Source organism: Mustela erminea, chromosome 2 (assembly GCF_009829155.1).
Source record: "Mustela erminea isolate mMusErm1 chromosome 2, mMusErm1.Pri, whole genome shotgun sequence".
Lineage (NCBI taxonomy): Eukaryota > Metazoa > Chordata > Mammalia > Carnivora > Mustelidae > Mustela > Mustela erminea.
In genome coordinates, this window is record NC_045615.1 from 27,146,976 (window position 1) to 27,171,795 (window position 24,820).

Here is a 24,820-nt window from a genome sequence, read left to right on the forward strand (position 1 = left end):
TAAATGTTAATTTATTTTCTGGATTTTAGTTTGAAGCTGGCAATATGAAAAACCTGGTACTGAAGATAATATCTGGATCTTTTCCACCTGTATCTTTACATTATTCTTATGATCTCCGCAATTTACTCTCTCAGTTATTTAAAAGAAATCCTAGGGATAGACCATCAGTCAACTCCATATTGGAGAAAGGTTTTATAGCCAAACGCATTGAAAAGTTTCTCTCACCTCAGGTATGTTTTTTTTACTTTAAAGTAATAAGGTTTTGGTGCTTAATTAGGACATGACCTATGTTTTGAGGAGAGCACATCATAGTTCTGGGAGAATGAAATGCTTTTTTCAGATGACGTTGGAGTCACCTTTCTTTCTGCTCTCATATCCTTCCTCTTTGGATTTGTTTTCTAGTTGTGAATCTGTAGGAGGGAAAACATTCTTCCTGTGTTTCCTCTTAACACTTAATACTGAACTTCTCACCCTTCCAATCACCGAATGTGTGGTAGTTTTTCCCACACCAAGCACTTCTGCAACACAGCTGGGTGTCCAGTTTAGTTCAATTCTGGGACTACCTGGTGATACAGATCATCAGATCCCACAGCCTGCTGAAGGGATACGAAGGGCAAGGGTGCTGAGTGCTGGAGCTTCTGTTGCAGTGAAGTTAGAATGCGTCACCCTGCTGGCATGTTTACCAACACAGAAGCTGTACAGATCCTGTCCTTCAGCTTTTTATGGAGGCTTTATTATGTAGACATGATTAACTAAATCATTGGCCTTTAGTGTTTGAATCAACCTCAGTCCCTTTCCTCTCAGGAAGGGGAGTGAGACTAAAAGTTTCACCCTCTAATCACATGGTAGATTTTCGTGGCAATCAGCTTCCATCCTTAGGGGCCTTCCAGGTGTCACCTCATTAACATAAATTCAGGTGTGGTTGAAAGTGGCTTGTTAGGAATAACAAAAGACACCTTTATTCTCTTTAAGGGTTTTAGGAGCTGTATGCCAGGAACTAGACACAAGATATGTATTTCTTAAGATAAATCACAATATCACAGAATCATTCCTTTGTCTTGGGTTTCTGTTGTTTTATTTTCCAATTTTTTTTTTTATTGTGGTAAAATGTGCACAACTAAAATGCATCTTCCTAACCATTTTTGAGTGTCCAATTCAGTGGTATTAAATAGATTTTCAATGCTCTGCAGTTAATACCACCATTCATCTTCACAACTCCTCATCTTATAAAACAAACTCCATCCCATTAATCAGTAACTCCCCATTCCTTTCTATCACAGCTTCTGGCAGTCACCTCTCTACTTTGTCTTCTTAGGTTTCTAACTGTAAAATTATTATTAAAAATTTTTTTAATCCAGTATAGTTAACATATACAGGGTTATATTAGTTGTACATGTACAATATAGTGATTCAATGATTCTGCACAGTAGTGCTCATCAAGATAAGTGTACTCTTAATCCCTTTCACCCATGTCACCTATCCCCCTACCCACCTCCCCTCTGGTAACCATCTCTAATTGTAAAATTATTAAATGTTTCTGTGCCTCAATGACCTATAAACAATGAGATTATAAATATATTTACATCATGAAGTGGTTGTGAGAATTAAAAAAAGGTGATAATGTACATAAAGTTCTTAATGTCTAGCATGAAATAAGTGCTTGATACATTCAATACAAAACATTATCAATGTGTCATTTTATTATACAAATATAAACATATTAGTATCTTCATAGTTTTTTTTACTTTTATATGCTCATGGGATAAGAGGGAAGTGTCATATATTCTCTGGGTTAACAGAACATCTGTGAACAAATAATTTTCAGAAAACAGAAGTGTGGATTTAATTATTACTACCAAGAGAACACATTAGTCACCAAAAAGCCAATTAAAATGTATAGATTGAAGGTTACTTTTATAGGATATAGCAAGAATCTCTGAAACGTAGGTGTCTTATAAAACTCCTTTGTTATAAGTAACAATTTCAAGAACATTTATGAGGCAATATACTATTGTTTTTTCGCAAAGAAAGAATAACTTCATTGAATCTTGCTGAGGCTCCCCCAGTCCCAAAACCAGTGGTTTGGACATAACAGTCACAAGGCTGAAGCACTGGAATTCAGGTAGCCAGCAATGAAGGAAAATGTGCAAGCCTGATTTATCAAAATTTATAATATGGAAAGAAAAAAGGACAGATTATGATTATTAAGAAGTGGAATATTTGATAGTATATGTTTAGTTATGAATAGCTCCTTGTTAATATTTAGACATCACTTAGATTTCATTTTTGTGAAAATCTCTTTGTTTATTTTCTACTATATATCACTTAGTATTCTTGTGAGAATGTTTGTAATACATTTTTTAAGGCTTTAACTTTGAAACAGTTTGTAAGCTTAACTGTATAATGTATGAACTACTATAATATTCTGTAGAGTTTTTAAAAAATTACTTCTCTAACTGCTGTCACCCAAGGTTTAATATGGCTTAATTCTTAATCTTACACATGCTGGAGGAAGCTTGACAAATCATGGTTAAGCTCTGATTCCTTAGCAATATGGGTGTTGTCCAATAGTACTTTCAGTAATGCGTCAAGAATGATGTGTTTTATATCTGCATTGTCCAGCATTGTTGCCACTAGCCACATGTGGTTGTTGAATATTTAAGTATTCATAAGTTGTTGAATACTTAATTATGACCAAGTGGCTGAATTTTAAATTATATTTATTTAAAATTTTAATTCAAATAGCTACTTATGGGTGACAACTATATTGGACAACACGGCATAGAGATTGAAAAATCTTGGATTCTTCATGCCCCACCTCTTAGTTCATATTTGTATTCACACCAAAAAGACTCACCTTCAAGCAGTGAAAGAGAGTATCCAGTCTGGGGCAGTTTGGAGTGCATAAACCACCCATTGTCTTCCATGCAAAAGAAAGGGAAAAAAAGCAAATGTTCAGAAGAGAAAATTCATTTACACAGTTGCTCTGAACTATCTGTGAACCAGGTCTTCACTTAATTTATCTTTTGGTGCAGTGGTTTTTAAGCTTTACCATACTTTTAAAAAATCACTTGGAGGACATTGCTGGGTCCCATCACTATCATTTCTATTTTAGTGTTTCTGAGGTGGGAGCCTGAGAACTTCCACATTTAATATGTCCCTGGTGATGCTGATTCTGCCAGTATGAGACTTGAAAGCTGCTATTAGGGGATCCTTAATGGGACAGAAGACCATCTCAGTCATGGTTTTTTGACTATTGGAGCATCTGTTCCACTGCTGCTGTGTAAATATTCTCTTCAGCAGGCCTCATTTCTCTTAAAAAAAAAAAAAAAAGAGAACATTCACTTGTTTTCCCATTCTCCAGCCAGTAAGAAAAAAGCAGGCTTAAATTGAGTTATATCTTTGTTGGCATCATATTTTGTACTTAATGAGGGGGAAAAGAAAATTTAGTAAATAGGGAAAAAAATGACTTGTGGGAAATACTAATGATTTTTGCTTCTCAAAACTTGTTCATGAATGCTGGAGAATAGGTCCTGTAGTGTTTTATTAATAGTAAAAAGAGACACTTATTGGATTATCTAAATTATCTAAATTTTTATTATCTAAATTATCTAAATATTCAAATATTTATCCTGTAGTATGTTTATAACTACATATTGTTTAAAGTGAAAACTCATTGGAGAGGCTGAGAAGATTCAGAGTAAAGTTGAAATAACTGAGAAGTTAATGAGTGATTATTATTGAGGTAAATGAGGGATTTGGCTGTATATAAAATATGGAGACTATTCCAGATAGGAGATAATTATGTTAAATTGCTGAGACATAGAACAGGAAGGCAGTTTATGGGGCCCTTTGTGGTTCATTAGGTTAATATGGAAAGAAGGGTTATGTAGGAAAGTAATAAAATAAATCTGTAAGAGTGGAAGAGAATTAGTATGAGGAATTTGGGATTACTTAGGTTGAATAAGTACAGTTTATCTGATAGCATATATGTGACTGGAAAGGGAAAAATGTAATCTGAATAATGGGTAGAATTTTTATTTTGGAAATTTGATGTCTTTTCTAACTTTTTTTTGTCTTTTTTCAATCTCAGCTTATTGCAGAAGAATTTTGTCTAAAAACATTTTCCAAGTTTGGAGTACAGCCTGTACCAGGTAAATGAAATTTAATATGAGTCCTTTCATATATATTATATATATATATTAATATATATATATTAATATAATATAATATATTAATACTAATTAGTAATACTTTCTAATTATACTAGAGATACATGGAGATATAGTAAGTTGGGGTAAATGTAGATAAATTTAATCCAGAGGAAATGCATCTTTAAATTATTTTTGATTTATGACAGTATATAACACTTTGTGATGAATTAATAACAAAATTTCCAAAACTTCTTGTCTGCCTTATTTGAATTAAATCTGTCTTGAAGTCTTCCATCTTTATCAGTTGCTTAGCTGATATTCTGAGCAGATTGTCGTAGAATGTTCTAAAATGTCTTAGTTAAGTGTTTATATATTTTTCTGTAAGAAGTACTTCATACTCTAAAATTTTTAAAAAGTGAATTAATGGGAAGTCAGGTACCTTACCAAGGATAATTTTGTTTTAAATGTGGCCAGCAGCAGTAGAATATTTGTAGGATTGTAGATATGGTTATATACTATGTGTATGTATATACATATATCTGTGTGAGAAGGAAATTACATTTTTTCTTCATAGAATGATTTCAGAATGGATTTCTAAAATCAGTGGAAGTTATATAAGATTTGAGGATTATATTGTTTTTCAAACAATGCTTTCCAGGTTCTCCATTTTGAGTTTGAGTAAATTAATAAAAATAAATACTGTGTAATGCTGGAAGTCCATGTAAGCTGAAGTGGTATACGGCAGCGTGTTCTTAGGAAGGCCAACTATATTTAGCTCTTCGTAAAGACCCTTAGATTCATCCTGTCAGTGTGCAGAGACTGTCAGTTCCTCGGAAATCAATTCACTCTTAAGCAGAACTCACAAGAAACTGACACACAGCTGAATCAGCATGTCTCTCCTGGTGGTCAAGCCTCATGAGAAGTCAAATCTTAAAAGCCTCATTGTCACAAAGACCAGAAATATTCCATGTCATCACATTCTTTCCATGTAGATAAGCCTACATAGGAATTAGAAAGTTATTTTGCTCTAACAGGAGTTGGATGAATGAAATGTTTAATAGCATGAGGCTGAAATAGGAATTGTATTACTGATGGGTCTGTAGATACTTTGTAGGCTCCAACTCCCTATATTAAGCTTTATACTACTGGTGGCCCATCACTGAGCCTGAGAAACACTCCCAAAGCAGATAAGTAAATCTCCCTCTTTCTGGAAGTGAATGGGAACTATTTAATATTTTTTCACCTGGGAATATTCATTTTTATTTTTAATTTTATTTTAATTTTATTTTTTTTTGTCATTTTATTTTTTTTCAGTGTTCTAAGATTCATTGTTTATGCACCACACCCAGTGAATCTTCATTTTTATAAAACTTTTGTGACGTTAGCTTCTTCTTCAGTATGTGTGCCAGTATGTGTACTGGTATACACGATATTTCTTTGGTCGTTTTAATACATTTAGCCAAGTTACAACGTTGTGATGTTATATATTTGTGTTCTGATTTGATCTTACAGTTTAACTCTCAGAGGGAAATTTTTTTTTTCCACTTTTCCTAGTTCCTAGGTAATATCTTTGATACAAATAATAGATTTCCTTTAAATTTCTTCAATTTAACTGTCTTTATTGAATTCATCATTGTGAATTCAAGGCCTCAATAAGAATTGGATACATCATTGCTGTAAGGCTTATACTTATATGTATATAAATTTTTATGTATCTCTGATTATTTCTTTAAAAGCAATCTGTATACATTGTTCTTGATACAGATTGTCCTCTAGAAAGTTTGACCATTTTATGTTCCCACCAATGGGACCCTGAGCTGTGATTATTTTAAAGTGTTTGTTCATCCCTAAGTCTGTAGGTATAAACATCATTTAGACTATAGATGATGAAAGTATTAAAGTTGCTACAATGATGGTGTTAGTGTTTAACACTTGCTCTTGAAGTTTATGTGATAATTTTGAAAGTAATTTCTAAAACAGTAGTCTTCTTTTAAAAATATTTTTAACAGCTTTTTTTTTTTTAAGATTTTATTTATTTATTTGACAGAGAGAGATCACAAGTAGGCAGAGAGGCAGGCAGAGAGAGAGAGAGAGAGGAGGAGGCAGGCTCCCTGCCGAGCAGAGAGCCCGATGCGGGACTCGATCCCAGGACCCTGAGATCATGACCTGAGCCGAAGGCAGCGGCTTAACCCACTGAGCCACCCAGGCGCCCAAAAATATTTTTAACAGCTTTATTGAGTTACAGTTTTATACCACTTAAAGTCAACTCTTAAATTCAGTAATTTTTAGTATATTCATAAATACAGTCATCATCTAAAGTCAGTTTTAGGGATGTGCTTTTTTTTTTAATAATGAGAAATTTCAACATCTTAAAGATGTGTGGCTTTTTGCTTCCCCCCCAAAAATGGCTTCAGTATCAAGTAGTTTATAATGAAGGCATTGATTGACATGTACTAAGGAGTAAACAAGATTTTTAATGAAAAGTCTCAAATGCTGTCAATGATTATGAAAATGAAAAAGTGCTGTCTTGAAGAATTTTGAAATTAAAGATTTAATATAAAAAACTCTAGGAAGAAAACTCTTTATATCTTTTCTTATAGCTAAAAGACCAGCTTCAGGACAAAGCTTGGCTTCTGTTGTGTCTGCTCAGAAAATTACAAAGCCTGCCGCCAAATATGGAGTACCTTTAACATATAAGAAATTTGGAGATAAAAAATTACATGAAAAGAAACCACTCCAAAAATATAAACAGGTATGATCATATTACAGACTGTGTGTTAGTAGCAAATTCAGTTTGATCTTTTTTTATTGCAGTTCAACTGAGTTATCTTGATATTCATAGGATTGTTTTTGTTAAGTTACTAAAGAACATTGCTATTCTCTGCTTCACCAGTCTTCTAAAACTAAGAAGACTTACATAAGTCACAAAGAAACATAAGTAGATAAATTAAGTAGTTGGTGCAGTAAAAAGAAAGTAATGTCATCAGTGAAATCACTTTTGAACAACCTAAGCAGAGCCATTTGTTTTTGTGTGTAAAACAAGTAAATGTGATATACTTGATGAAAATGTGGGGAAATTTTGTATTTGAGAATTCATAATCAGATAAATTCATCAAAAACATAGAACTGGAAGGAATGTTATTATATAGTCTATAATATTTCAGATGAAAATATTAACACCTATAGTATTTAGGTGAAATGTCCAAGAACACACAGTATTAGTTGTGGGGATCTGACATTTTTCTTCATGTCAATAGCTGCATACTTTAGTATATGAAACCGGTTTTGTTTTGGGCTACATGTGCACATGCATACATATGTGCATACACATTACACATGTGTTTAGATACATATGAACATTGAACACACTGCTGTAAGAGAAATCTAAGTTAAAGTCCATCATAACATAGTTCAAATGATTACCGTGAATTAGTCTTCAAATAAGTTGTATAATTCAGCCTCCAGTCAGGAGAGAAAAATACATACTAATTTGATCAAGGAAAGTTTAAAGAATTAGTAACTATGTTTAGAGAATTAACTTTAAGGAATAAAGACCTTTAGAGAATATAAGAAGAGCAGATAAAGGAAGCAGCCTCTACACCTAGCTCTAAGACATAGTACCAAAGAAGAAATAGATTTTGGAAGATTGCTACAACCCCACCCTTAATGCTGAGATTCAAACCTTATTGGGTGTGGTATGGCTATAATTCACTGGATGGTGAGTTCACTGAGGTGTGCCGTAGGCTAAGGCTGGCAAAAATGAAACTGTCCACAGTAGAGCTGATGAAGCTCCTGAGAACCTGCCTAGCCTGCCAGTGAAATGTACTGGGAAGCTGCCTGGTGATTCTTTGAATCATTGAATCTACTGGGATTGAATCTGCTGGAGTGCTGGTGGAAGTTCAGGTGTTACTGAACTCTTTACAAGTAGGCTGGGCTGCCAGTTGGGTCTCCAGTGGAATGTGGTGGGAAACTGGCCTTGGGGTTGCTGTCCAAGGTCACAGGGGAGTTGACAGGATACTAGCAGAACTCTTGGAAGTTGCCCACAGGGGTGAATGTTACTATGTGTCCCACATGCAGGAGGAACAAGAAGAAAGAAAGCCTGCTACTTAGGAACAGAAGCCATTGCCTTCTGCACTGTCCCTCCAACATCATCTGCGGACAAAGCTTAACATCATGCTATCAAGCAAAAAAGTGTTTATATTGGCTGGCTTCTAAAAAGAAGAAGGGTGAATTTGCAGCTGAGAGGCAATATGATAACTGGCACATGAGTTTTCCCTCCCTGCCTTCCTCCCTTCCTTCCTTCAGTTCTTCCATATAACATTTATCTAGGCCTAATGTACCAATTCCATCATATCTTTTGTCCCTCTTCTTTAATCACCAGAAGTCCTGGACCTCCAGACTTTTCCTTCATTAGCTAGTCTCTCAATTCCATATGACTTTGCATCCATGTTCATCAAGGTTATCAATCTGTAATTTTCCTGTTTGTGGTGGAGTCTTTGGTTTTGGGATCAGGGTAATGTTAACCTCATAAAATGGGTTGGAAGTTTTCCTTTCATTTCTAATTTTTTGGGGACAGTTTCAGAAGAATAGGTATTAATTCTTCTTTAAACGTTTGACAGAATTCTCCTGGGAAGCCATCTGGCCCTGGGCTCTGTTTGTTGGGAAATTTTTGATTACTACTTTAATTTCATTGCTGGTTATTGGTCTGTTCAGGTTTTCTATTTCTTCATATTTTGGTTTGGCAGTTTATAAGCCTCCAAGAGTGCGTCCCTTTCATCCAGATTGTCTAATTTCTTGGCAGATAGTTGCTCATTATATGTTCTTATAATTGCTCATATTGGTTGTGATCTCTCCTCTTTCATTCATGATTTTATATATTTGGGTCCTTTCTCTTTTCTTTTTGATAAATCTAGCCAGAGGTTTATCAATCTTATTAATTCTTTTGAAGAACCAGCTCCTAGTTTCGTTGATCTGTTCTACTGTTCTTTTGGTTTTATTTCATTGATTTCTGCTCTGATCTTTATTATCTCTCTTCTCCTGCTGGGTTTAGGCTTTATTTGCTGTTCTTTCTCCAGCTCCTTTATGAGTTAAGGTTAGATTGTGTATTTCAGACTATTTTTTTTCCTGAGAAGGCTTTTATTGCTATATACTTCCTTTTCAGACTGCCTTTGCTGCATCCCAAAAATTTTGAACAGTTATGTTTTCATTTTCATTTGTTTCCATGAATTTTTTTTTTTAAGATTTTATTTATTTGACAGACGGAGATCACAAGTAGGCAGAGAAGCAGGCAGAGAGAGAGGAGGAAGCAGGCTCCCCGCTGAGCAGAGAGCCTGATGTGGGGCTCGATCCCAGAACCCTGGGATCATGACCTGAGCCTAAGGCAGAGGCTTCAACCCACTGAACCACCCAAGCATCCCTGTTTCCATGAATTTTTAAAGTTCTTCTTCAATTTGCTGGTTGACCCATTCATTCTTTAGTAGGATGCTCTTTAGCCTCCATGCATTTGAGTTCTTTCCAACTTTCCTCTTGTGGTTGAGTTCTAGTTTCAAAGCATTGTGGTCTAAAAATATGCAGGGAATGATCCCAGTCTTTTGGTACCAGTTGAGACCTGATTTGTGACCCAGGATGTGATGTATTCTGGAGAATGTTGCATATGCATTGGAGAAGAAAGTGTATTTATTTTTTTATTTTTAATTTTTTTTGCTTTGGGATGGAATGTTCTCAATATATCTGTGTAGTCTGTTTGGTCCAATGTGTCATTTAAAGCCCTTATTTCCTGTTGATCTTTTGATTAGACGATCTGTCCATTTCAGTGAAGAGTATGGTAAAGTCCCCTACTATTACTGTGTTATTGTTGATGTGTTTCTATGATTTGCTTATTAATTGGCTTGTATAATTTGCTGTTCCCATGTTAGGGGCGTAAATATTTAGAATTGTTGGATCTTGTTGGATAGACCCTTTAAGTGTGATATAGTATCCTTCCTCATCTTTTATTACAGTCTTTGCTTTAAAATCTAATTTGTCTGATATAAGGATTTCTTTTGCTGCCCATTAGCATGATAAATGGTTTTCCACCCCCTCATTCTCTATCTGGAGGTGACTTTGGGTCTAAAATGAGTCTCTTGCAGACAGTAAAGTATATTGATGGTCTTGCTTTTTTATCCATTCTGATACCCTGTGTCTTTTGATTAGGGCATTTAGCCCATTTACATGCAGAGTCACTATGAAAGATACGAGTTTAGTGCTATTGTATTTCCTGTAAGGTGATTATTACTGTATATTTTCTCTGTTCCTTTTTGGTCGATGTTTCTTTTGGACTCTCTCTTTGCTTAGAGGACCTCTTTCATTATTTCTCGTAGGGCTGGTTTGGTAGATAGCAACTTATATTTGAACATATTTTAAGACACTATATTTCCCCCTTCTACATGTTATATTTTTGATGTCACTCTTTATATCTTTTTGTTTTATGTATCCCTTAACTAATTTTTGTAGATTTAGTTAATTTTACTACTTTTTTTTTTAAGATTTTATTTATTTATTTATTTATTTATTTTTAAGATTTTATTTATTTATTTGACAGAGAGAGATCACAGTAGACAGAGGGGCAGGCAGAGAGAGAGAGAGGGAAGCAGGCTCCCTGCTGAACAGAGAGCCCGATGCGGGACTCGATCCCAGGACCCTGAGATCATGACCTAAGCCGAAGGCAGCGGCTTAATCCACTGAGCCACCCAGGCGCCCCAAGATTTTATTTATTTATTTGACAGATCACAAGTAGGCAGAGAGGCAGGCAGAGAGAGAGGAGAAAGCAGGTTCCCTGCGGAACAGAGAGCCCGATGCGGGGCTCAATTCCAGGACCCTGAGATCATGACCTGAGCCGAAGGCAGAGGCTTTAACCCACTGAGCCACCCAGATGCCCCTTTACTACTTATTTCTTTAAATTTGTGTGTATCTTTATAATTGATTAATCCAGTTTTTACCATTTCCAGCGAGCTTTTTACTTTTGTATGTTTTCTTTTTATTAATTATTGCCATTTCAACTTAAAGAAGTCCCTTAATATTTCTTATAAGGCTGGTCTAATGGTGATAACGTCCTTTATCTTGTTTGTCCAGTAAACTCTTTATCTTTTCTTTAAATCTGAATGATAATCTTGCCAGGTAAAGTCTTCTACTTTGTAAGCTTTTCCCTTTTAGCACTATTTATGTTATGACATTACATTCTGGCTTGCAAACTTTCTGCTGAGAAATCTGACAGCTTTCTGGGGTTTCTTTTGTATGTGACAATTTGCTTTTCTCTTGGTGTTTTTAAAAAATTCTCTCTTTACTTTTGATATTTTAATTATAGTGTGTGTTGGTGTATCTTTCTTTTGGTTCATTTTATTTGGAATTCTCTGTACTCCCTGGACCTGGATTTCACTTTCTTCCCTAGGTTTGGGAAGTTTTCAGTCATTATTTATTCAGTTAAGTTTTCTGACCCCTTTTTTTTCTCTTCTTCCAGGACCCATATAATGCAAATATTATTCCATGTGATAATGTCCCAGAGGTCCCTTATTTTCATTTTCTAAATTTTTTTTTCTTTTTGATGCTCTGTCTGGGTGAGTTTCATGACTTTATCTTCCACCTCACTAATCTGTATTTGTACTTCATCTTGTCTGCTGTTGAACCCCTCTAGTGTGTTTTTCAGTTCAATTTTTGTATTCTTCAGCTCTGACTTTTGTTTGGTACTTTCTTGTGTTTCCTTTCTATTTGTCAAAGTTTTCTCTGTGTTTACCCATTCTTGATCTGAGTTCAGTGAAGATATTTATGACCATTACTTTGAATTATTTATCAGGTATGTTACTTACCTTCATATTATTAGGTCTTTTTCTGAGACTTTTGTCTTATTCTTTTGTTTGGAACATATATCTGTTTCCTCGTTTGGCTTTCTCTATTTGTTTCTATATATTGGGTGAAAGAGTATCTCTCCCAGTCCTGAAGGAGTGGCCTTCTTTTGGAACATACTCTTCTTTCTACCTATTTTGCTTGCCTTTCTGTGTTTGTCTCTATGGCATATGTGGAACAGCTGCTTTTCCTTAACTTGGGAGGAGTGGTCCTAAATATGGTTGTCCCTTGTGTAGACTGTGTGTGCTTGATGACTTGTGGTGGCTGGGTGGAACTGTGACTGTTGTGGCCTGGAGGTCATAGGGCATTCTGTGCCGGGTTGCCTTGTTGGGATGGTGTGGCCAGAGTGGTCCTGTTGCTATCTGTTCAGAGGGTGCCCTAGGAGGAGCTGAAACTGAAACAGATCCAAGCAAGGGATTCTGGGATTCTCAATGCAGTGGGCACCCTGGCAGGACAGCTAAAACTAAACTGGTTACAGGCCTGGGAGGGAGTGTCTGGGGTCCCTAAATGCAGAGGACAGCCTGTCAGGAGAGCTGAAGCACTGTGTAACACAGAGGGTCCCATGGTTCTATACAGGGCACATTGGTCTGGTGAAACTGAACTAGATATATTTCGGGGTGTTCTAGGACTCTGCATAGAGAGTGCTCTGACAAAGTGACTGGAGCTGAGGCCAGTACAGGTGGGGTGTTTTGGGGGCCTTCATACCTGGGGTACCCTGGCATGGCAGCTGGAACTGAAGCAGGTATCACCTGGGTGGTCCTATAGCACCATGCACCAGAGCTACCCTTATAAACTGTCCAAAGCCATGGTGGTCTGGGCCTGTGTCATTTTGGCGCAAAAGGTGGAGCTGTAGTAAGTGCTGACCAGGGGTTTTGTGTGCACTGCCCTCTGGCTACCTTGATGGCTGGATCTGGTGTGGGTTAGAGGCCTGGGGCCCATTGAAGTGGCAGGCCAGATAGGGTACCAGGACCCTGCTCCCTTTACTAAGGTAGAGGGGAGTGTAAACTGTGTTACTCACTAGCCCTTCTGACTTGGCCCAGAAAGAGTTCTATCAGCTCTCCCTGCCCCTTGGTGGATTTTTAAGACTTGCTCTTTTGTATGCTGGTTCTCTTTTAAAGCTCCAGAACTCCTGGGGCTGCTGTGGGCTAGGGACGCAGAGCATGATGAAGTGGGTAGGCCAGCTTTGGTGTCTTGTACCTTAACCTAGTCTGTGCTTTCATGGTGGAGGAGGTAGTGTAAACCATGGTACTCCCAGCCACTTGTACCTAGATGGAGTTATAGTTGCTCCTCTGTTTGATGGAGTTCTAGGGCCAGATCTTTTATATACTAGTTGTTCTTTTAAACAGCTTATTTTCTGTGTCCCAGGGCAGACCACTTTGTTTCCAGTCCCTCAGCACTGTAGTTCTCAACATTGGGGATGGGAGCCCCCCCTTTTTTTTTTTTTTAAAAAAAAACCCTGTCTTTGTTTCTCTTGTTCTTTATTTAGTTGTGTAGAAGTTGTTAAATCAGCCTGTAGTTCACTAGGAGAAATTGCTCCCATAAATAGGTGTAAAGTTGGTGTGTTCTTGGAGGTGGTGAAAGCTTGAAAATGAGAAGTTTATAAGAAAAACTACAACCACTTAATAATATTATCTTGTCACTTTTTAACTGGAAAAATTTAGACTAATAACATAGTATTACTACTCAGCATATGATAAAAATATTTGCATGTCAGAAACTTGTTTCAGTGCCTGTAATGTTATCTTTTTAAGGATTCTGTTCTTATGCCACCAGAGGGAGCTCTATGAATAGGTTTAGTTCTGATTTTTAAAAGGAAATGCAAAATAAAACATTTCTCTTAATGTGATGTTTTATGTTACCATATTTTCTCTTCTTTGTAGATACAGTTGAAGATACCTATGTGATCTCAAAGAAGCAGCTTGTAGATAGAAACGATAATGTAGATAAATCCCCAAAACAGTATTAAGCAACAGAAACAAGATACAAAAGAATACATATTATATAATTCCATTCATTAGAAATTCAGAATCAGAAAAATAATAAAATATATTGTTTAGGAAGGTATATGTAAGTTGCAAAACAATAAAGAAAAGCAAGGTGGTAGTTAAAAAGTCAGGACTTTACCTCTGTAGTAGAGGTAGAATTTGTGAAAGGATACTTGGAGGGATTCTGGGTATTGGTTTGACTTGAGTTGTAGCTATATGGTTATTTATTTTTGCTAACCTCTGTGTAGATCTTTTATCTACTTTCCTATAGGTGACTTTGTATCCCAGTAAAAAAAAAAAGAAAAAGAAAAGAAAAAAGAGGAGATGATTATGTGGAATAGATTAGAGAATTTGAGAAACTGACCCAAATATTTGTGTGAATTTATTATATGATACATGAGGCATTTTAAACCAGTGGGGGGAAAAATGTATCAGCTTATAAATTGTTATGAGATAATTGAATTTCCTAGAAATCCTAGAAAAATGTAGATTCCCAACTCATATCATGAATAAAAATTTATTTTAGATGGGTCTAAAAATAAAAATCTAACTATAAACGTTTAAAAATCTAAATATAAATTAAAGATCTAAATATAAAAATGAAACTAAGTGGCAGAAACAAAACATAGTATCGAGGTTAAAATGTCTTCCTTAGTAAAACAATATATGCAGATCTCATAAAGGAAAAGATTGGCAGATTTAACTGTATATAAATTATAAACTTCTGTATGGTGAAAGATACAACAAACAGCAACTAATAGAATGGGGAAAATATTTGTAACATCTGTAATAATCTTATTTTCTGCAGTTTGCAAAGAGCTCCTGTAATTGAACAATGCCACAATTAGATGAACAATTGGCACATAAGAAGAGAAATGTTAATATCTCTATACTGGGAGATATTGTTAACCTTTTTAAAAGCAGAAAATCAAGATAGATTGATAATACTCAATATTCGTGAGACTGTGAGTAAATGAGTGTTTTGGTGGGAGTATAATTTGGTGCAGACTCTTGGGAGGGCAGTTTTTCTCAACATCTAAGTTGTGTTAGACATGTACTTCCATGTCTAGAAAAATTGCCCTTCTGAAAGCTTGCATATGGCACAAAGATGAGTGGATAGGGAAGTGCCTTACAAGCATATGGAGTAGGAAAAAGTAGAACCAACCCAGTTATCCATCCCTAGAGGAATGCTAAAATAAATTAATTATATCCATTGTATGGAATATTGCCATTGTTAATTTGCTTACTACAGTGTGAAAATGTCAAGGAGCATTGTTAACAGTAAAAAGCATTTTTTCATCTAATAACACATTGTTATTACGTTTATGTAAGAAGCATAAAAAGCTAAAATTCTTTGTATGTATATAGTTATATATATATACTTAAGTGTGTATTGGAAGGTTACTCATGAAAATACTGACAGTGGTTACCTCTACAAGTAGAGAGTGAAGTAGACTAACTTTTTACTATTGTTTAAATTTTATATAATAGGGAACATATATTGTATAACTACTTTTTTAAAAATTTATCTCTTCAATATTGGGCTTTCTAAATGACATTTTATTTTCATATTAGAGAACTTTGAAAATTAACATCTGTATCTGAGGACAGAACTCAGTAATTGTAGAAGAACCCTTTTTCATAGTTTCTTTGAATCTGAGGTTTCTTTTTGCTTAAGAAACACCATACCAAACACTAGAGTCATTCTTTTATTTTTAGGGATATATATATATGTGTATATATATATATACACATATATATGTATATATATGTGTATATGTATATTTTATATAAAATATACATATATATGTATATATAAAATTTTTAGAGAAATTTTTAGAGATATATATATATAATACATATATATGTTTGTATTTTGTTTGTTTGGTTTTTTCCTGCTCTAATCTTTATTATTTTCTGGCTTTGGACCTTGTTCTTTTTCTAGCTCCTTTAGGTATACGGTTAGGTTTTGTATTTGAGATTTTTCTTGTTTTTTGAGGTAGGCCTATATTGCTATAAACTTCCCTTTTATTTTTTTAAAAGATTTTATTTATTATTTATTTGACAGAGATCACAAGTAGGCAGAGAGGCAGGCAGAGAGAATGGAAGGGAAGGCTTGCTGCCACGCAGAGAGCCTGATGCGGGGCCTGATCCCAGGAGCCCAGAATCATGACCTGAGCCAAAGGCAGAGATTTTAATCCTCTGAGCCACACAGGCGCCCCTAAACTTCCCTTTTAGAATAGCTTTTGCTTTATTCCAAAGATTTTGGATGGTTGTGTTTTCATTTTCATTTGTTTACATGTATTTCTTTTTTTTATTTCTCTCTGAATTCTTGGTTGACCCATTCATTGTTTAGTAGCTTGTTATTTAGTTCCATGTGTTTGTATTCTTTCCACAGTTTTTCTTGTGATTGATTTCTAAAACCATACCATTGTGGTTGGAAAGGATGCATGATATGGTTTTAATCTTTTTAAGTTTATTGAACCTTGTTTTGTGGCCTAACATTCTGGAGAATGTTACATGTGCATTGGAAAAGAATGTGTATTCTGAGGTTTTTGGGTGGAGTGTTCTATATGTATCTGTTAGGTATATCTGGTCTAATGTGATTTTTCAAAGCTGCTGTTTCCTTGTTGATTTTCTGTCTGAATGATCTATCTATCCATTGATGTAAGTAGGTGTTAAGAGTTTCTTCCTATTATTGTGTTACTGTGGGGATAATATGTTTTGAAACAGAGTCATGGCAGTATTTGGCTTTACCTTTTTCTTATTTTAAGTTTCCACAAATTTGAATTTTTCAAATAGGTACCTCAAAATCCTTATCTAATTTGTAGTTTTACTTTTTGTCCAGGCCCATCACATTCCAGTGAAGAAAGTGAATCCTGGAGAAGAAAGGAGGAAAATGTTTGAGGTATAAAGACATCTGTCTGCTTATTTTAAAGCTTTGCAAAAACAATTCTAAGAAGCAAAATCTTATAAAACCTCCAAACCTTTCCTCCTTATTTCTTTCAAACAAATAAACCTTCAACTTAATCCTTTTTTTCCCTTCCTAATCTCCCTGGGCATATGTTTACCATTGGTATACTAACTTTCCTTATGAAACTAGAAAAAGTAGGAATTACTATTGATAAAACTGTTCTTTTTTTATTTAAGGAAGCAGCAAGAAAGCGAAAGTTGGAATTTATTGAAAAAGAAAAGAAACAAAAGGATCAGGTAGTTTTTTTGCTTTTTTCTCCCTTGCCAAGTTGTGGACGATAATAGTTTCAAGAGTTCTAAGAAGTTTGTCTTTAAAATTGTTACAGATTAGTTTAATGAAGGCCGAGCAGATGAAAAGACAGGAAAAGGAAAGGGTAAGAGGATAATCCATTTTTCCATGGTGCATTCTACCCCCTCCCCACACATATACTTTTTTTTCCCTAAAGGAATACACTGATTTCCATTGTGTAAGTAAATATATTTCATGTATTTTATATTAAATACTTGAAATTTTGTTTTGTTTGTTTCTTTTCCCCAAAAGTTGGAGAGAATAAATAGGGCCAGGGAACAAGGATGGAGAAACGTGCTAAGTACTGGTGGAAGTGGTGAAGTAAAGGTAGGCATTTGATACCCATATGGTTACACTGCTGTGGTTATTTTCTCCAGTTTCACCTTGCTCTTTGAAATGTATATAACTGACTTTAGGAGGAGGGGAGGTATTAACTTTTTACCTGGAATTCTTCTTCTATTACAAATTCTTAGTTTTCCTACATGTATTTGATACATAATTTGTATTGATAACTAATATCTGGTAAATTGTTTAAAAAGTTCAGTGTGAAGGCTATGATACATCATTTCTTCCAGAAGAATCTTTTTTAAATTTCAATAAAATTTTTCACACTTCTGCCTAAGATTCTTTCATTGCTTCATCTGTCCTTAAGGAATAAGTTTTCATAAGATTCTTGTTAGACTGGAACCTGCCTATCTCTCTAAGCTCATCTCCATCCATTCCCTACCACAGGCTATGTGCTCAAGTGAGGCTGAACTAAAGATCATACTTGTATTGTAGTTTTCTTATTGTGTGTAACCTGTCTAATCTCTTTGTCTTTTTGCACAGTGTTTCTCCTTACTTGAGAGCACCCCTCCCTCCCTCTTCACTGTCAATCCCACAACCAAACATTTATCTAGATAGCAGATTACCTAGCTAACCATTTACCTAGATATATTAATTCAGACACTCCTTTTGGGTAGATCCAGACTCTATAACCTTGGGCAAGTTACTTAACTTTTCTAAGTCTTAACTTCTTCATTAAAAAAAAAAGAAAAGAAAAGAAAAAAAATTTCGAAAACAATGCCTGGAGTGTGGCTAGTAAGGACTCATAGGTTTGACTCCCTGTTTCTTTTTTGTTCTGTTTGTCTGAATCTAAAATTTCCTCTTTTGCTCTTGTAGTATCCTTAGGTATCTACGGTAGGCTGAATTCTAAGATGGTCACTCAAAGTTATGATTCTGGTGTAGATACCTTGTATTCCCTCCCCTTGGTGGAACCTTATGGGTAGGGTGGTGTCACAGTTCTCTTGGTTAGATTTTGTTACATGGTGAAGTGGTGATGGGATAGTCACTCCTGTGATTACTGTTGACATTTAACGAGATTCCCTCATAACAGACGGGAAGGGGAGAATAAAGTCTGAGAGACATGCTTCTGCTGGCCTCTAAAAAAGCAAACAATGTTGCAAGAAAGTATAGGTAGCCTTTAGGAGTAGATAGTGCTCTTTGACTAACAATTAGCAAGAAGGTGGTGACCTTAGAATTATGGCCACAAGGAAATGAATTCTTACAATATCTAGTGAACTTGAAAGAGGATCCTGATCCTCAGATGAGAATTGCAGTTCTGGCTGACACCTTCATTGCTCTCTAGTGAGATCCTGAACAGGAAACTTGGCTAACTGCATCCAGACTGCTGAGCCAAGAAAACAGTGAGACAATGGGTATTGTCTTAAGCTACTAAGTTTGTGGTAATTTGTTACACAGCAATAAAAAAATGAATATACTTTTATTCCTCTGTATTATAATTTTAATGCATGTCATCCAATCAACTTTTAGTCAACATGTCTTTATTTTTTTAATTTTATTTTTTCAGTGTTCCAGGATTCATTGTTTATGCACCACATGTCTTCAAATTGTGAATTCATTCCCTGACCCAAGCTCATTAGTATTTAGGTTCTAAATAGATTTGTCAGATTGACTTGTTACCATTTTTACTTCTTTTCCCCAAAAGTTATGATTTGAATAAAAGTTCGTTTTATGTAGATATGTGTGTTCTGTGCTGGCTTTCATATTTTTCGTATTAAGTATTAATAATTCAGTAAGTCACTTTTTCTAATTCTGTGTTAATATATTATACTGTTTTTAGTAATATACTTTTATCTTTATTATACTTTAGCATTTTTGTGCTGTACTATCTACTGTACTTGGAAGTACAGCTTGCTACCTCCTGAATGACAAGAATGACTAAGTGTTGCCCATTCTAAAATAACTAATTCCATATCTTAACTGATTATAAAATAAAACTTAACAATTAAAATGTAGGCCCTTTGATTTTGTCAAGCATTTTATATCAGTTACATGGTTAGTGTTGAGAATTTGATTATTTTTTTCTTCTCCTTTTGCATATATCCTCTATGCAATAAGATGTCTTTTCTTCTATGATGTCTAAAGCTATACTTAATCCTGATGTCCAGTTTAATCAATGTTGTTTGGTAACTGATTAGGACAGTTTTTCAACAGAATTCCATAGTATGTGCTTAATAGATTTCTGCTTCATTTTATAAATTTTTATAATGCTTTTATTTAGGATTAAGAAAACTATTTCTCATGACTTAAAGCAAATTCTTTTTTCTTTTAATTTTTTTAAAGATTTTATTTATTTATTTGACAGAGAGAGAGAGAGCACAAATAGGCAGAGTGGCAGAGGAAGAAGGAGAGGGAGAAGGCAGGCTCTCCACTGAGCAGGGACCCCGACATGGGGCTCGATTACAGGACCCTGGGATCATGACCTGAGCTGAAGGCAGCCGCTTAATCGACTGAGCCACCCAGGCACCCTTAAAGCAAATTCTTATGTTAGTTTCTGTACTTCTTTCCCATGGAGTTTGAAATAGTTAACCTCTTAGGTTGTTTGATTTCTCTAAGCCTCTTAGGTTGTTTGATTTCTCAACAGTTGATAGGGACCTAGAGCCTCAGTGTAATGTTGATCAAATTAAGGAAATCCCCTAACTAAAGATAAAACAGAAACTAGACATTAAGGGAAAGATTTCAAAATTAATACCATTATTATAAACCTCTAATAAGGCATTATTCAGAGTATAAATTACCAAATGTCTTTGGTTATTTAATATCTGCAAAATCTGGGACTTACTGCTTTATTTCTGATGTATCTCTTATGAATGTGTTTTTTTTTAAAATTATGTAATGTTGCGCATACATAGTTGGATCATACGGTGATCATAATATGTGAGAAGCTTATCTGTTGTTTGAAAATATATTCAAATACTACTCAGCAATAAAAAGCAATAAGCTGTTAATACATGCAACAGCATGGACCAGTCAAAAACATACTGAGTTAAGGAAGCCAGACATAAGAGTACATATTGTATGATTTCAATTACATGAAATTATGGAAAAGGCAGTCCAGTCCATGACAGAGAGCAGATCAGTGGTTGCTGGGATGAGGGAACGTTGACTGCAGAGTAACAAGGCAGCTTTTTGGGGTGATGGATATGCTTTTGATTGTGGTAGTAGTTACACAAGTCTGTATATTTGTCAAAACTTATCCACCTGTGCTTCTAATTGGCGAAGAAGGTGATTTTTGAAATATCATATTGCTTGATATTTTTGAAATATATTGCTTCAGTGTTCTAGTCCAGTATTTTCAGCATTACTTTCAACATTACTTTCCAGTATTTTCAGCCTTCGTTTTGCTAAAGGGAAACATTAGACAATTCAAGTCTACAACATTAGACTCAAATTCAAGTCAGGTGATATTAGCACCAGACTATATTCAGAGAGTAACCAATCTCAAAAGAGATGCAACTGCTTTTCATCACAAGTCTGATTCTGATTCTTGCCTTGAGAGGCACATTTTGAAGATGTGTGTGAGGATTCCTTTAATGGGGTTTCCTGCCTACTTAGTTACCTTCCCTGTTTCTAACAGCTTTCATCTCTTCTCAGACATCTTCAATCAGTTATCTGTATTCATTTCCAGTTTTTTTTTCTTTAACTCATGCTTTCTTATAATATTGTCTGCAGCTTACTATGTCAAGATTTTATCTCACTGGGTACACTGAAAATTACCCGATTCTGGTATTTTTCTTTGCCTCTTTTCTTTGCCAGATTTCTTCCTTAAGATGTGATCACTTGGAAGATCTTTTACTTGTCAGTATTCTGGCTTCTGTTCTCATCACTTCCCCCACAAAAATGGGTTTTGAAATGCTACCACTCAACTTCAGTCGTAACAGTTTCTTTTTAGTGTTGTTGACCTCTGCATTTGAGATTATTAATTTCCTCTTGATTGTGAAATTCTTTCACCTTGACTTGTGCAGCATTGCACACTTACTTTTAAAACTCTTATCCTTGTCTGACATCTGTTTTCTAACTATGAGTTTTCCACACAGTTGAGTTCTTATGTTTCAGTAGTTGTAGCATTATGTCTGCCTTTATTCTTTGTTATTCAGAGAGAGACTCCACAGTTCCCTTCCCTATTTTATTGATTGCCTTTCTTTACTTCTAGGCTTGTGAGTAGGCATCAGGGCAGTAAGCCTTCCAATTAGTTCCTCTACCTTTTTCTTTCTTTCTTTTTCTTTTTTTTTTTTTTTAATTTACTTGAGAGAGAGGCAGTGAGAGAGAGCATGAACGAGGAGAAGGTCAGAGAGAGAAGCAGACTCCCCATGGAGCTGGGAGTCCAATGATGCGGGACTCGATCCCGGGACTCCAGGATCATGACCTGAGCCGAAGGCAGTCATCCAACCAACTGAGCCACCCAGGCGTCCCTACCTTTTTCTCTCTCTTATTACTGCTTATCATGCATCCTTTGACTCACCTTCTTAAAAACTGTTTTGCTTTGCTATACATTTCAGAAAGTTTATAAATGCTTTCTGTTGTCCTTTATTATATGTCCTTTATTATATTATTATATATTACATATTATATATCTATAGCAGTTAGAGATTCTAGCTTTTTTGACCAATGTCTGCCTTCTTTTCATATTTGTTTGCATACTCTTTTCCTCCTCCTGCTGTCAACACCCAAATATTACACATACATTGCTTATTTTTACTTTAATACCCTGGCTCATATTTAATCATTCAGTCTATCTTTGTTACGTTGCTTTCGAGGCTGGGTTGAACAGTATCTTTCTCCAGTGCCTTTTTTTTTCTTTTGAGGAATTTTTATTTCTGGTAAGTTTTTTTCTATTTTTGTCAAAGTTGCTCAGTCTCAGTACTTACTGTGTCTTTACCATTTGTGGAGTTGAAGGATTTGAGGTATATTAAATGCCATATGTAAATGTTTTTGTTAAATATAATTTCAAATGTTACTAAAATAGGCTCTGCTTTTACTTATAAACTGTACATGTTTAAACTTAATAGAATGGCATCATAAAATGTGTATGAGAAACTTGTTTCAAAACTTAAGACCAGACTTTTCAATATTTACAATTTTAATTAACTTAAGACCAGACTTTTCAATATTTACAATTTTAATCTTTTTATATTTTTGTTTGTTAAGTTATGCTTTATTCTTAGTAACAAAGTATACTACTTTTTGAATGTTAATGGTTATAGTAGGAAAACATTTTGCTTTAGGCTGTTTATTAATGTGTTCAAATTAGCTAATTGCTTTTTAAAAGTCATGTGTTAAAAAAAACCTTTCTTTTGAGGGTACTACAGGCCTTTTGGGCCTTATGAGATAAACATGTGAGAGCTCTTTGTTTAATTCCTAGGCTCCCTTTTTTGGCAGTGGAGGGGCTGTGGCTCCATCATCTTTTTCTTCTCGAGGACAGTATGAACATTATCATGCTATTTTTGATCAAATGCAGCAACAAAGAGCAGAAAATAATGAAACTAAATGGAAAGGAGAAATATATGGCCGAAGACATCCAGAAAGGTATGGCTGTGTTCTGCAGAAGTTGCTTCTGCTTTGCTTCAGAGAAAATAACAAAAGTCATTTTGCATGTTTACCTGCAGAGGAATTTCACCTGAAATACATCCCAGGATTTCCTAAGGGGCTATAGGTCCTCACCACTTCCCAAATGCTGATTCTCTTAGAAAATCTTTGAAAAGATTGAAGATCATGTCTAAATTAGCCAATGTAAACAGGTTGAGCTGTGATTATCCATAAATTCATTCTTGTGTGTAATTTTGTCTTATGTCCTATATAGCTTAGTATCTATGCTTTGTATATGTTTTCTCTATTGATTACAAAGAATTTTTTTTTTGCCTTTTGGATGCAGTAATTTTCTCAGATGCAAATTTGGCCTTTGATTATATTTGACAAGTGTGTAGCTCTTCAATTTAGCCTAATTTTTTTTTTTTTATAAATTAATTTTTTCTTTTTTATAAACATATATTTTTATCCCCAGGAGTACAGGTCTGTGAATCACCAGGTTTACACACTTCACAGCACTCACCAAAGCACATACCCTCCCCAATGTCCATAATCCCACCCCCTTCTCCCAAACCCCCTCCCCCCAGCAACCCTCAGTTTGTTTTGTGAGATCAAGAGTCACTTATGGTTTGTCAATTTAGCCTAATTTTTGTAGCTTATTTGTATGTTATAGTCTGAATATACTTACTTAAAGGAAGATGTGATAGTATCACTTCAAACCACCATATGATCATAATAATTTCACCCACTTGCTTTAAATGAATCAAAATATATTAAAATGGAATCACACTTTATGCAAAATTTCAAAGCATGCCTTTTTCTTCCTCTCTTAGAATCTACTTTTTGTTGTTTTGGCTTGTTTTCTTACATGTGTCTCTGATTGATGACTATGACCTTGTTCATCAGATATTTCCTTTTCTTTCACTGAATTAATTTAATATGATACTAATCAGTAGTCTTAATTTTCATGGTTCCTTTTTTCTTAAGTATGCATACATGTTTTCCTAGATATTCCCATTTTTTTCTATAAAACATCTGTTTGAAAAAAAGCAGATAGCATTTTGTGAAAATTTAGTTACATTGTCTTTTTCATGTCATTTTAAGGAGAATACTTTCAAATGTAATAAAAATCTTTATGATCCCTGTCACATACAAAAGATGATTAAAATGTAGGTGAGCAGAGATAGATAAATGAGGTGAATATAAATTAACATTATGAATTATATACAGTAGCCTAAAGTATTAATTAAGCTAATTGTAGAGTCTTTTTGAGAAAGGAAGGCTACCAATTCACAATATGCATTTTTTTTTTTAATGCAATGGGAAAGCAGATTTGTGTGTGGCTTTTATGCTGTGGTGTTATGGATATCCTAGTGTTTAATTTGGCTTTATTTTGCTTTATATTGATGTAAAATAAGTATAGTATAAAGAAAATAGAGATAACTATGTTATGCTTCTTCACACTGTTCATCTTCTAGTTGAACATTTTGTTGAATGACAAATAATGGTCTACATTGGACCATTTTTTATCAAACTTCTATTATAACCTTGAAATGTTTGCATATGTTTGAGTTTCAAATTCTCTTAAATGGCTACCTCTTCCATTATACCACACCTTCCATTCAATCTTTGTTTTGCATTAGGTGTAGTTTCACTATTTTGATTTTCAGTTT

The 24,820-nt window shown here is 34.8% G+C and overlaps 1 protein-coding gene across 7 annotated transcripts in view; it reads left to right on the forward strand.

The window, feature by feature from the left end:
- NEK1 (NIMA related kinase 1) overlaps positions 1-24,820 on the forward strand; it is a 216,186-nt gene that overhangs the window by 41,687 nt on the left and 149,679 nt on the right. For all 7 annotated transcript variants that reach the window (XM_032332563.1, XM_032332561.1, XM_032332564.1 and 4 more), the window contains 8 exons: positions 30-230; positions 4,094-4,154; positions 6,755-6,906; positions 16,866-16,925; positions 17,168-17,227; positions 17,317-17,364; positions 17,532-17,606; positions 22,984-23,147. In XM_032332563.1, coding sequence (XP_032188454.1) covers positions 30-230; positions 4,094-4,154; positions 6,755-6,906; positions 16,866-16,925; positions 17,168-17,227; positions 17,317-17,364; positions 17,532-17,606; positions 22,984-23,147 — 821 coding nt within the window. The remainder of the gene's footprint in view (positions 1-29; positions 231-4,093; positions 4,155-6,754; positions 6,907-16,865; positions 16,926-17,167; positions 17,228-17,316; positions 17,365-17,531; positions 17,607-22,983; positions 23,148-24,820) is intronic.